The sequence below is a fragment of the Nothobranchius furzeri genome, chromosome 19 (assembly GCF_043380555.1).
Source record: "Nothobranchius furzeri strain GRZ-AD chromosome 19, NfurGRZ-RIMD1, whole genome shotgun sequence".
NCBI lineage: Eukaryota > Metazoa > Chordata > Actinopteri > Cyprinodontiformes > Nothobranchiidae > Nothobranchius > Nothobranchius furzeri.
The window spans coordinates 14,954,564-14,968,085 of record NC_091759.1 but is presented as its reverse complement, the minus strand read 5'-3'; the positions used below and the strand labels follow the sequence as shown (position 1 = coordinate 14,968,085).

Sequence of the window (13,522 nt, the reverse complement as noted above, 5' to 3'; positions counted from 1 at the left end):
TATCTCCAAATGTGATGTGTCACGTGATCTGGGCCTGCTCCCCAGGAGAGGACCTGGTGTGAAGAGGCCACATCTGGTTAGGAACCAACAGAGGTTTGCATGTGTGTGGTAATGTAGGTGTGTGGTAGTCATTTGCTGCAGCAGACAGGAGAGGGAGTGACTTAAAGTGTGTCTGAGAGGCACATCCTGCCTGCAATTACGGTGGAATCAGAGAGAGATCTGTGCTGCCTTGATAATGAGCCTCAACTGAATTATTAACTAGAGCTGTACCCCCTGGACTTGGACTCCCATCAGGGCTCAGACACACAACAACAGGAACAAAAGAAGAAGAAGAAGAAGAAGAAGAAGAAGAAGAAGAAACTCTCTCTTATATAGCACATCTCAAGATAAAAATCACGAGGCGCTTCACAAAAACAAAAGATGTAAAAATATAAAAAAGCATTTAGAAAATGTTTAAAAATATACTTAAAATGAGCAAAAATAGACGATTGTGATTCAAAAATGTTAAGAAAGAGAGAGTGAACAGGAAAGAGGGAAATCAGTGGATCCTGAGGAAGGTGGAATAGGTGGGGAGAGCAGAATAAAGAGAGTGGTGAAGAAGGTCATACAAAAGCCAGCTTGAACAGGTGAGTCTTCAGCTGCTTTTTAAAGGAGACCACTGAGTCCACTGATCTCAGGCTCAGGGGGAGAGAGGTCCAGAGTCTGGGGGCCACAGCAGCAAATGATCTGTCACCTTTGACCTTTAGCCTGGTGCACTGCATAACCAGTAGGCTTTGATCACTGGACCTCAGGGACCTGCTGGGGGTGTAGGGACTAAGAAGATCACCAATGTAAGATGGTGCTTGTCCATGTAAGGCCCTATAGACCAGAACCAGGATCTTGAAATGAACCCTGAAGTTGACTGGCAGCCAGTGAAGCTGGAGGAGAAGCGGGGTGATGTGGGTGTGTTTGGAGGACTTGGTCAGAAGCCGAGCACAGGCGTTCTGAACCACCTGTAGACGGTTCAGGGAGGTTAAACACACACGCACACTCTTTCTATCATAGTGAGGACCACCTACTTACTTCCATTCATGTTTGTTTTATGCCTAACCCATACCCTAACCAATGCTGATCTATTCCTAACCGTGACTACAACTTTATTCACACCATACCCACAAAACCAACTGGTAGACATTTTAAAAAAGTGAAGACCACTAAAATGTCCTCACTTTGAAAAATGACCTCTCTCAGTTAGTTAAAAACTTGCGATGGTCCTCACTATAAAGTAAGTACAAGAACACACACACACACGCATACTTGTCTCTGTGTCCTTGTGTGGACCCTCCATTTACTTCCATTAATTCTTGAGACTCCACTATACCTAAACTTAATCCTAACCATAATAAATGCACATTCTTTCCTGACCTTAACCAAAACTTCATTCACACTATACACTGAAAACCAAATGGTAGAGACTTTACAAAAAGTTATGACCACAAAGATGTCCTCACTTTGAAAAATGACCTTTCTCTAATGGTTAAAAACTTGTGCTGGTCCTCATTACACAGTGAGTACAAGAACACACACACACACACACACACACACACACACACACACACACACACACACACACACACACACACACACACACAGATACTTTGAATCCTCAGATCTACACAATACTCTACTGAACGAGTAGTCTCCATAGTCCAAAGTTGAGTGATAATGGAGACCAAATACAACCTGGTGCTGAGGATCATAGATTAGAGCAGCATTCGTAAAGTAAAAGAGTTTAGCTAATGTAGAGGAGCTAGCTGATTGAAGTGTACTCTGTCACATAAAACCCATGGTGTTGTCTGTAAAGGTCTTGTAACACCAGTATGTGCTGACTGTGCCACTCCTGAGTCAGTCTGACAGCAAGGACACAGAATCTCATGTTTTCTGACTAGACCTTAGAAGCCCCGAGGTCTACTAGACAACACAGGGAGAACAGAATACAGGCTGACATTTTACGACACACCACCAGACCCAGTTGCCAAGATCTGCTGGCCTCGCTGGCTGCTCTGCGTCTGGATTTAGTTTTCTCTCAGGAATTTCCGTCTGTGGAGTGTTTCCCAACATTTTATCCCGGCTGATTGAAGTGTGAGGACTGAGGGTGAGAATAATATGTTCTATTCCAACCACCATGACTCATTTCATGCAGTGAACATCCCGCCTCCATTATCAATGCTTCCCTTGTTTACATCCTAGGCCATTTCATATCTATTCAGATTACTTTTGTCACTAGACATTAGTTGCAAAGACAACCAAACTGTTTGTCTGCGTTTGTATGCTTATCTGACCATTTAACTTCCCCTAAAAAACTCATTTTGATCGGTTTTCCATTCTAATCTCAGAGATGATCAGATAGTCTCACATTTAACAAAAAAAAAAACCTTTCTTACCTTGAAATTTCTCCTACTTATTCTCCGCTACCAGTTAACCCAGCGCCACGCCTGCCAACTCAAGAGCTGCCTCTCCTTCTGCTGCCCCTTTGTGATGATAACAATAACTGTGTAGCAGTTCAGAGGGCTCTGTGTTGAGCCGGCGCCAGGCCAGCTGGCACAGGGAACCCTCTAAGCTTGTTCCACCATCTCCAACCAATTCCCCTCTGTCTGGGCTGGCGCTGAAGCATCACAGGCGTTCAGGCTGCTATCAATGTGCTCAGCAGCAGGGGCCATCGCCACCACTCGCACATTGGCTCTATCTTTTTCTCTCGCCGCCTCTCTCTTCCTCTCCCACTCCATTTGAAATCCAATTGAAAATGGGTTTGGTTGGTAGGCCAAAAAATACCTTTTTTTCCCGGAGTGTTGCTTTGTCTCCTCTTTTTCTCCTCATCTCTGTCTCTGTGTTCAGAGCATAACATTTTCTTTGTCTATCTCTTACTATCTCATCGTAATGAGGTGACGGTGAAGAATGTCCATGTTGAGAATCACTTCCATCATATTAGGGGGTTAAGAAATGGCATTTGCTTCCAGTAATGAAAAAGGTAGATTCATTAGCAAATGCTCTTGTTAGGGCTGTCAGAAACCTTAGGATGACTCTAATTTGATCTGTGTTTCGTGGTGTAGAAGTGAAAAAACAATTTCATAAATTTCTATTTAAAACGGCTTGTAAAGATTACCTTCAGCATATCATCTCTTAATCTGAACATGGCGAGATAGGGCCTAAACTGTTAGCTACAAACTGAAAATGTATTTAATGGGGGAGTTCAGGGTTCGAATTATGGGGGAGCTAGGGGGAGCTCAGCTCCCCTGAAAGGGTGATGTACTCCCCTGAAACCCTTAAACTGACTTCCCCCTCCTCTCTCACATAGTTTTAACAGAGGTGATCAGATGGACCACCACACCACTCCCCACCCTCGCTCTCACAGCGAGGGTGGGGAGTGGAAGCCAGTGTATAATTCAAGCCCTGGGAGTGTCTCAAAACATGGGCGAGGATTCTCTCTTCCCCAAAGGGTTGTGAGACCTACTGTCACTGGAAATCTGCTCGTATTCATGAATTTGTAAAACCATGTTATCTTTAAATAATAGCAGGGTCATTGCACATACCTGGAAATATTTTCTATTACTTCTCCTTGTTGTTTCTGCAAATATAAAAATGCTTTAGAAGATGGCAAATTGTGAATAATTGAAGGAAATGTAAATAAAATGAAATTATTTGTGACTTAACTTCAACAAAAAGTTTGCACAACCATCCTGATTTGTTTCCAATCATGTCATACTTCCACATGACCCAGTTTAGCATTAAAACCTGTCACAAAACGGTGTGTTACATAACAAGTCAAAATCAAACTGATATTTGCATATGATCTGTCCGATTTTGTGTCTTCAACCAATGAGAAACAAAACTCAGACTGAGTTACATATTTTTGGACATAAATACTAAACATAGGAGCTTTTAAAAGGTGGAACTTATCACACATATTTAAATAAAAACCCATCCAAACTAAATAATCTCAATTTTAACAGCAGGAAGCTGAAATCAACCCATCCAATAAGATCCTAAACTGGATTTGTTTTGGTAACGCTTCTTTTTTCAGTCCCCTATTTACTTAGTACTTGCATGGTAATATCATAGTAAGTTCAAGTGTATTATTGTTTCTGAGTTTTTAAACAGTTATTACCATGTTACTCAGGTTGAATTCAAGTGTATTTTTTATTAATCATTCCCAGTAAATATGGCTTTACACAATAATTACAATTTATTACAATTATAAATTTAATTACACAATAATACAGTTTAACTCACTACGTAATTACCATGTAAGTACTTAGTAATTACGGGACTGTAAAGGGAAGCTTTACCTTTTGTTTAAAGCCTGGAGTTTTATTTGGTCACTTAGTTGTCAGGAATGAAGACGGCAACTGGAGCATAAACGGGGATGTCTGAAGCTGACCTCAGGTCAGTGTCCCAATCTAGGCATTTTTGGTAAGGAGTTGGTGAAGACTTGGTTAGAGGAAAGTCACTTTTGTCTGGAGCTGGAGACAACATGATTGTTGTTTAAAACTAAAATCCGTATTACTAAATGTTCATTGTTTAAATACCATCAGCTGGTGTTTATGGATCCTCACTTTGTGCGACTCAAGAAGTGTCAACCTATGAAGAGCATTCAACAGCAGCAATTGCTGTTTAAGACAGTGGTCCTAAAGGACAATAATGATTTTATAAGACATGTTTGCAGGGATAACAACCTGATCTTGTGAAATTAAACTGTCTCCATTGCAACACATTCTCACTCTAGAAGTGAGAATGTGTTGGTCTGCCCTGCTCTGTGATCCTCTACATGAACTCACACGCAGTAATTTCATTAGCTTTAATGTTCTCATAAGTTTCTAGTGGTCTTAAAGGTGCAAACTGTAAGAGTGACATCCTGTGGTCAAATGTGATTACTGCAGCCCATTTTTTAAACTAAAAGTTACTTTCTCACTACCGTTCAGCGAGTTTCATGGCTGATGCCAGAAGATTCTAGATGACGAGCAATGACGAGTCATACACAGAAGGTTGATTAGTAGATAAATATATTGTTATGTATGATGTCAGCACTCTTGGATATTTTACGGTATACCGTTTTTTTGCTCCCTATAGGGAGCACTTACTACACTTATTACGGTAGTAGGCCTCCGGCAGAGGAGTTTGCCATCTTCCTGTCAGCTTGCTGTTCTAGTTCTTAACGACTCATTATAGGACGCCATGACTGACTCATAAACTTCACACGTACATTTCACTGTTACATCAACTTGTTGGTCATTGAAAAAGTATCTTGAGAATTTTTAGAGCAGACTATTTGCTTGTCATAACTTTTGGGTGGTATATGAGACTAAAAATTAAAATATGGCCTGGATCAGAGGCAGAATCGATGATAAATAGTAGAACAATACTTAACAATAAAATATTTGACTGTAAGAGAAACTGAAAGAACAAAAATGAAAACAAAAAATGCTATTAGAATATCTAACGTCTCTGATAACCTGAAATTAAAATAAACTCTGAAGAATATTTGCATCTGCAGCACTGAAGGAAAACAGTTTAGAAGAAGGCCAAGCTGTCACGGACAAAGGAAAAACAACAAATGATGAATTTCTTGGTTCATAATTGATCCTTGTATGACTTCATTCTTGTTTTCTGTGTTTCAGTGTATCCCAGCTGGATACCAGGAGTCATACACCCACGGTGTGGCTTCATCGTGCTGCTTCACCAGGCCTTCAGGTAGAGTCAGAGAGTTCCTACCTGCCTGCTGCTGCTGCTGGATCTGTGTACAGCCTGCAGACAGGCCACAGCTCAGCAGAGCTGTTCCCACGCACAGCCACCTGTGAAATGAACATAACACAGTGTGTGTGTGTGTGTGCGTGCGTGCGTGCGTGCGTACGTGCGTGCGTGCGTGTGTGTGTGTGTGTGTGTGTGTGTGTGTGTGTGTGTGTGTGTGAGACACACAGCGCAAACCCTCACCACCACCACCACGACTGTGACCACCTACAGAAGTGAACTCACTTCATACGACCAAACAAAGCCTCCAACCTCGGTTGCAACAACAAATGTGGCCAAAACACTTGACCGCAATTACCCAAGCGAAGTCAGACAAATCCATACAGTCAAGATGCCAACCTGCTGTCGCACACTTCAGCTACGCTGTGTGTGTGGGAAGCATTTTAAGAAATCTGTACACACCATCACCATGCATTCAAAATAATCGTTCAGTTACTATAAAAGATGATGGTGCAATTCATTTCAGAGACTTTAAATAAATAAAATCTGTTAATTACTTAAAGGAAATATTTAAAAATTGTCTTATGTTATACTAGTTCTATGGTCGATACATATCATTTTGATGAAGTTCTTTCTTTGCACTAAATCTCTCTCACAAAGCACTTTCAACAATTTTGTTGTTGACATTTTCAGTACCTTCCAGAATGAGCCGTTTCAGGGCTGTGTCACTTTGTGAAAACAAGCAGGAACTGGTCAGGCCACTAGAAGCTGATAAGCTCCGATATTCGTAACGGTCTCAGAGTACAGGAACTACTCCCCCAGCAGTAGCTCTCTTTTGCTCTTGAAAGGTGCTTCTATTCTAATTTTCCCATTTGTGATGTCACAATCTGTACTTTTTGAAACTGCTCATTTTAGGCAAATCATTTCTAAAACTGAAAACTGACAGAAAACAAATAGATGGATTGATTTTGCATTTGGAGTGTTTATGGAGCAGTAGAGACCCACATGACCGCAAAAGGATAATAAATATGAGGTTTGCATACCCTTTAAAGGTATTTTGATTCTGACCATAAAACCCTCCTCAAATATGATGTTAGTAAATTAGCAAATTAGCACTGATTAGTTCACAGACTAGGCAAAATGTCCGATTTTTCTTTGTGGTTTGGTGATGATGTTGCTGAAATTTGCGCAGTTCTAAACACAAGCCAAGCTGTTTTGGTTCTACGTTATTCACTCACAAGGTGTATGACCACTGGTGAGGACTGGGACGTAGATGTAGCTGTTAAATTATATTTATGGCATCTACAATACTGCGGATGCCTTGCATTTGCTAAAATCCTGTTCTTCCCAATGTTTTTTTTTTTTTTTACCAGAGGTGTGGAGATATGATATCACTGCGAGCTGATTTTTGAGTAGTTGGTCCTGGGCCAAACATATGTTGGTGGTCCAGGATTAAAACCAGTTAAAACAAATAATTACTGGTGGCGTGTGACAAAAGTGTGTAGGGAATGTTGTGTTGAAGGAGCAGAAGAAGGCAATGGTCCATATGAACAGATCAGCCCAGAGGTCAGCCTGAGTGCCCACATTACAACCCATCCATCCTTCCTTTAAACCCCAACTGCCATCACTTGTTTTCACTCGTATTGCTGCATGAGCATATAAATGTTTGTGTGTCAAACGCAACCATAGCTCTTCCTCTTCCCTTTCACTTCTTGTTGTTGTTGGGGGCTGGTATTGTAGAGAGTTGTTTTTCATCCGGACTCAAAGCTGCCCTCAACCAATCAGCTCACTCACCCGAACAGCCAATTGAAGCATCCGTTCAAAGCAGCTAAATCAAGGCAAAGCGGGCATCAGTCTACGGTGTCCTTGGCCAACACAAACACACGTTTTAAATCCAGGCTTTAGGATTTCACCGCTGAACCTCAGTGTTGGTCTACTGAAGCCTGAGAGGTTCTTGATTCATGACTGAGATTTCAAAAGTCGTCTTCCACCATCTAAAACACCTGTTTCCTCTTCTATGACTAACGTGAAGCATCTTCCTCAAATAGAGACGTGTGATAATGTTTAGAAAATAGGTTTGGGTACATTTTTAATTTCAGATAAATGAGGACGTCATCTGTTTGGTTATGACAACTCTGGCTTAAAGGTGCATTATGCAGAAATTAAGTAAAAATTACATCATGTGGTAAAATGTGGTTACTGCAACCACTTTAAACAACTATTAAGCTTTTCGCAGCCGTCGTCAAATTCTGTTTGTCGGCGCTGCGGCATTAGCTCAGGAGACATGGCAACCCCATGCTCACTGATAGTAAACAGTAGTTACATCCCTCCTTCCATCCATCCATCCGTCCATGTAGGGAGACACGCAGGACAAACAATCATGCACACACACACACTATCCCTCCTTCCTTTGTTTTGAAAGGAGAAAAACTGACAATCCCCGCAGCCAGATGGATATGATATATGTTTCAGTACAACCTTCCTTCCAAAATGACGAAAACATTTGACTCTTTTGGGATTTTGGGGATTTTCTCACCGTAAAATTCTCACTATAATCTTACATGATGCACCTTTGACAAAAAAAGGATGTAAGAGTAGAAAAAAGGACCTAAATAATCAGAGTATTAATGATTTATTACTCAGTTAAAGAATTTCATTCTGGCTGCTGTTCTGTGTCTGCTCTGTCCTATAAAACAGTGTTTCCCACACTTTATTCCTTCTGATGCACAAAACAACAACAGCTAAGACTTGTGAGCCCAAATATCACGAGTTTAACCAAAGAAATGTTACTAAGAAGCTAAATCAACCCAAGTTTACATTAATAAGTAGTTTTGGTTTATTGCATGCCCGTTTATTAACATATTTTGGATTTTCAAACTATTATAGAAAAAAATGACGAGCTTCTTGGCAAAAAATAATCACATAATTCAGAGCTTTTAAAAATGTAACTTTTTTAATGCATCGTTTTATTAGTCTATTTGGGTTTAGCTGATATCAGTTCAAAGAAAGTTTGGTGATTTTGCTCAAAAAAGGTTTTAATTTTCACCAAAATCTATCACAATTGGCCAAAATTTCTGCAAAAAAGAACCAGACTGGTTAACATGTTTTATCTTGTCCCTTTAGTAACTGCTCGCACAATATTCTGTGTAATTTGTGTTTCTTCCAGATGCATCTAATTATCTAATTAACCACTTAAAAACTGTTAATGATCACTTATTGTGATAAAAGAGAATAATTGGTATTGGCAGGTTGGCACTTGGCTCTTAAAATCAGAATCGGTACATCTCTAAAACATTTTATTAGGAATTAATTTTCGGTTTTATTTAATTTGTAGAGATCATCTCTGTGCCTCCAAACTTTTGTTTTGATGTTCACGGCAGGATCTTGACCCCTGCTTTGGGTATTAATGCCATAAACCTCAGTTTAGGCACTGAAAATGTAACTTATCTTCGTGGTGTCATATCATTTAAAGCTGATTTTGATTTCAAACATCACAGAAAAGAATAAGATAGAAGCTAAATTTTATTTTAAAAATGAATAAATAAAGATCCGCTAGAAAATCTTGAAAACAAGGAAACAACTATAATCCCTACAGGGTGGCGAATCAAGCAGATTAAACCAACCAATCTATTAGATTAAGCAGATATTAACTTGAACGTGACGGATAATCTGTGGTTTCATCTGTTTGTTGTAACACCGACGTCATCAGCTCCTGTTATTGTTTGAACCCCTTGCCTCGTCCCGCACAGCCTGCGCGTAACTTGTGCGTAACGGAGAGAGGCGAAAAGGGGGCGGGGTGACCGTGAAACACCCGAGAGAGCTCCGAAACGGGTGGGTGAAGCTTAAGGTCGAGTAGCTGGAGGCTGACTTTGTCCTCCGTGTGACCCGAGCGCGCGCCCAGAGGACGCATCAACGTGCACCAACTCCAAAAGAGACGGCAAAGGCGGGAGTTCGGCTGTGCGTAGCGTCTCCTTGATCACACGGTGAACCCAGTGAACCCTGAACCAAACAACTCTCACGCCTCTTTCAGCACTCTGTGTCCGTGGAGTGACACCGAGACGCGATACGGAGCCATAAGGACCAATTATGTGGCTTTGAAGTATGCGCAGAGTGCGCAGTTCTGCAGACAGACGCAGATTAAATATAGTTTGAGCTCTGAGCTAAAGCCTTCACCCTGCGGTGTCAGGGTTCGGGTTTCCTGTGGCCTACCTTCCATCCAGCAGAACTGTTGCTGTCGCCTTTATCCTTGAAATAAGGAACAAAGCGAACCATCCAGTCGTAGATCTGGGACAGGGTCAGCCTCTTCTCCGGGGCGCTCTCAATGGCGCGAGTGATCAAGTCTGCGTACGACAGGTTACCCCACGCGTTCCGCCGAGAGGACTTGGCTTTGCGCAGCTGACCGGCCACGTCCAGCGCAGCCCCGGACATGCAGGCGGGGGCTGCCATGAGTGGGGCCGGAGCGCCTGCGGGGTGCTTGATCTCCACCGGCGCGCCGCCTTTCCTCTCGGCCCGGCACGCCGGAACGTTGTACTGCTCCACTTTGACCGACGCCAGAGCCAAAGCTCCGCGGCACGCCTCCTCCTCTCCTCCTGGGAAGTCCTCCGGACACGGCAGCGGCCAGGTGCTCGAGCGCGACCGGCTGTGAGGCTCGAATTCCGAATCGATATCAACCTGATGCGCGTCCATGCCGCTGCTCTCCATCATCATCAGCATGATGACTCCCCGCTAGATGGACGTCAAAAACGCGGTTAAGGTCAATTTAGCACAAAGCCTGTCCAAGCTCAGGTGTGTCCGAGAGTTAGGAAAGCCAAACAGGTCCCCGTGGGTTGGAGGAAAAACGGAATCTGGTTGCGTGGTGTCGCACAAAGAGATGAGGAACCGTAAAAAGCCGGCTGCGTCCCCTCAGCGCAACAATGTGGCATCACATCAGGACCGATGGAGGTGTCTCCGATGCAACAGGATCAGTCTCAGTTCCATGTTACCCGGCTGTGTGGCTGCATGCATGACCAGGGGACACATCCACATCCACGCTCCGGCTGCAGCAACAGTTGAGTCAAAATAAAAAATCAATCAAAAATAAGATAAAAGCTCACCAGACTCTAACAGACTTGTCTGACAGCTTTCCTCTGCCCTCAGCTCAAACTCACCACGAGCGCAATTCCTCTCTTAGAAATAGAACCAGACTCTCATGAATGATTTATTCTAAGCCGCGGATTTCCAGACTGGAGGAGAAGAAAAAAATCGGCTCCTGGTGGATTTGATGTGGAGCATCCTTCTTTCTCCTGCTGCTGGAGCACATATCACTACCGTCTCTCTGTGCACGTGTCACACGCCTCCGTGCGCGCTGCTCTGCCTCTACTACAAGCCCTCTGAAGGCTTCAAGCCACTTAACCGTTGTAGGGAATAAAGTGGAATAAGTGCTGCTTCCATATAATTGGACGCCGCCTGGATCGAGTCACTCCCTCAAGAACCGGATTCAGAGCGGGAGGAGGGTGTGTGTGTGTGTGCGTGTGCGTGCGTGTGTGTGCGTGTGTGTGTGCGTGCGTGCGTGCGTGTGTGTGTGTGTGTGTGTGTGTGTGTGTGTGTGTGTGTGTGTGTGTGTGTGTGTGTGTGTAGGAGCAGATATTCAATTTACATCCTGCAACCAATTTCCCTCACCCTTTCTGTGTTTATCATATTATTTATTTTTTATATTCCACAGGTGGCAATCGCTCGTTTTTAATTCCATTTTGTTTAATTGAAGATAAACACAACCTCATTTCATGGCTTTAAAACTATTTTAATTAGACTGCATCCAATTAATGCAGAACTCTTCAAAGTAGCTTGTCACCTGTAATGATTTGGTGTTTAAAACGTTAGCGAGGGTCCGAACACAAAACAAGGTTCCTTTTCTCATCGCTTTAAGCCCCACAGGGAAGGATATAAAGCTGGGATTAAATAATCTGTGTTTTGATCAGAAAGGTTTAAAAGCAACATGTCAGACTGAGTTTTTAAATGAATCATGCTGATAAAATGCATTAAAATGAACTTTAATAGAGACTTTATTCATTTATTTCACCAGTTAGATGCTCTTCACTTACATTCTGTCCTTTTTCACATCTTTGAATCCTTTAAAGTTTTAATTTACTCATATTCTTAATACATTTGCAGTGGTCTCTAGGAGGTATATAGGAACAGGCACCTTGTGAGTCTACTTAGGGGAGGGGGGGTCCCGGAAAACCAATAAATTAATGCAAGTCAGTGGAGCTAAATGAGCTATTTTCTAAACCACATACACCATATGTGAAATCCATGGCACATAACTTTGACTTGCATTCATTCTTTCGTTATTCTGGGGACCCATGGTCTGGAAGTAGAAAGGCGTGACTTAGGCTCTCCATGTTGTGCAATTGACAACAGCTAATGCAAGACATGGGGGTAGAAGACTTTTTCACATTTAGCCTGCAGGTAAAATTCATGCAGTTACCAATCCTATTTCAAAAATTAGTAAAAATAAATTAAATAAAAGGTTTTCTTAGTGAACTTTGTCTTTAAGATACATAAAAATATAGACCAGAAAGAAGATATTTTTTACTTATTTAACAGATGAAGCTCTCCTTTCTTGACTCAAAGAGCCCAGCATCCCAACCACGTGATTTAACATTGTCAGGTCAAAGAATCAAACTCCCCTCTCTGTCTTTGTCACACACCAATGCCTTTGGTGGCTTCCAGTCCATAAAGAAGCTCCATCAATAGCTGCTCTGTGTGTTGTACCCTCCTCTGGAAACCCCCAACACTGATAGAGTCTGCCACTCTCTGACAGCCGGTTGTCAGTGACAACCATAACCTCAAATGCACCTAAATGGAATGCTTTCATGAGAACTAAATGGGCCTATCAACAAGAAGAGGGAAAGCGGTCTGTGTTTGTGACGGGCGGAGCGGATGAAAAAAAAAAAGACAGAGATGCTGTAAATGGGAACAAACAGATGGAAAATACAAAACACATGGCTCTGCGGTTTGGAGAGGGGACTATTTTATGTGCTGCAGAGGAGTTGTAACAGGAATGTGGTGTGACTCCTATAATATGGAATGAAAAGACTGAAGTTGTGCCAGCAGGGTGGATATAGGGTGTTCAGCTGTGGCTTACAGCAAAGTCCTCGTCATTTCGAGTAGGTGATAGGCTGCTGCAGCGTAAACATGAGAAACATGAGTCACACGGCTGGACGCTGTGTGATGCAGACGGAGAATTACACCCAGTGTGACACAGAGGGAGTGGAACAGTCAAGTACTCCATAGATGTGCACTGTGTTAATCTAATAATAAAACTGGAGCTTTCAAGTTTCTCGGAGACATATTTTCTCCATCTGTGGCCCATTTTCAACCCGTAATTGATTGAAATTAATTGATTAGTTAGGCATGTGCAGTAAATCGGTTCATACCCAAAACTGGTCTTTGTATGAATTTTTCAAAGACGGCTAAATCGCTGAACAGCTTAGACAACGTCCGGAACATTTGCAGTGGAAAGTTTTTCAGCGGGTACCGATTTCACAGCTGCACACTCACACCACATCCTGTGGGTGTTCCTCAATGTCAAGGTGCCTGGCCTTGCAAGGCGATGTCTCGCGAGGCCAGGCACCTTGCTTACAAGGACACAGTCCTTCCTCGGTCAACGAAAACAGTTAAATGGAACAGAATTACATCATGTGAACGCAGCTTCCACGGCGGTCACGTAACGTCACGTGACACGGGAGATAACGTTATATTTTATACGTATTAGTTTATATATAAATATATAATGACCCATTTACTTTTTAAATTG

General features: G+C 42.4%; 2 protein-coding genes across 4 annotated transcripts in view; one reads left to right on the top strand and one right to left on the bottom strand.

The window, feature by feature from the left end:
- Positions 1-13,199, bottom strand: part of foxo6b (forkhead box O6 b) — a 63,102-nt gene extending 49,903 nt beyond the window's left edge. Inside the window, exon 1 of the mRNA XM_015973290.3 lies at positions 9,934-13,199. Coding sequence (XP_015828776.1) covers positions 9,934-10,437 — 504 coding nt within the window. The 5' untranslated portion in view covers positions 10,438-13,199. The remainder of the gene's footprint in view (positions 1-9,933) is intronic.
- The window catches only part of LOC129165156 (E3 SUMO-protein ligase ZBED1), a 267,126-nt gene that overhangs the window by 86,710 nt on the left and 166,894 nt on the right, over positions 1-13,522 (top strand). The window lies entirely within an intron of this gene.